This window comes from Rhagoletis pomonella, unplaced genomic scaffold (assembly GCF_013731165.1).
Source record: "Rhagoletis pomonella isolate Grant_MI unplaced genomic scaffold, Rhpom_1.0 Rhpom_scaffold_00004, whole genome shotgun sequence".
Classification (NCBI taxonomy): Eukaryota; Metazoa; Arthropoda; class Insecta; order Diptera; family Tephritidae; genus Rhagoletis; species Rhagoletis pomonella.
In genome coordinates, this window is record NW_023458558.1 from 27,532,677 (window position 1) to 27,533,386 (window position 710).

At 40.7% G+C, this 710-nt stretch overlaps 1 protein-coding gene across 1 annotated transcript; it reads left to right on the forward strand.

The window, feature by feature from the left end:
* Positions 1-252: 252 nt before the first annotated feature.
* Positions 253-708, forward strand: LOC118738178 (the record flags this gene model as incomplete). Its single annotated transcript, XM_036469102.1, has 2 exons — positions 253-267; positions 346-708. Coding segments are annotated over exons 1-2 (378 nt in total), but the record flags the coding sequence as incomplete, so codon positions are not given.
* Between the last annotated feature and the right edge of the window lie 2 nt (positions 709-710).

The following is a 710-nucleotide window of genomic DNA, read 5'->3' on the forward strand; positions in this document are numbered from 1 at the left end:
ATGCAAGTTGTGCGAATTTTTTAAATTTTTTCTTTTCAATTTTGTTGCTAAAACTTTGCAAGTTTTTGCTATATCGATGTTTTTCTCTATTGTTTTGTTTGGAAATATGCTGCAAGATTTTTGTTGCAGTATGCAAAATTTATGCATTTTTTGCAATTGAAATTTTTCGTGTATAAATTGGGCTGCAGTTTCTTGAAACGGACAGAAATTAGTTGACTTGCAAACTGAAATTAAATCCAACCAATCTACAACATGCGTGCCGTTTTGGTAAGACAGCTTGAAATTATTTTAAGGTTTTAATACTAGTTTGCATATATTATTTAATTTTTTTTTTTCATAATCAAGATCCTGTGCTCCGTCATCTCAGCAACCTATGCGGCCAGTCTGGGCTACAACTATGAGAGCAACAACGGCCCATCGCTCGGTGGCGGTCTAAGTGGTGGCCAAGTGGGGGGTCCGAGCTATGGTGGTTTAGCTGCCGCCGGTCCAAGCTACAGTGGCCCCGCCACCTTCGGTCCCAGCTATAGCGGCCCTTCCTCATCAGGACCAAGCTACAATGCCCCAGCCGAGTTTAACAAAGAATATTTCACCTATACCGCACCTGAACATGAATTTGACGATGCTGGTAATAATGATCAGTTGGCTAACTCACTAAAGAAGAATTTGCGTGTCATCTTCATCAAGGGACCTGAAAACACAGGACTCGAGAA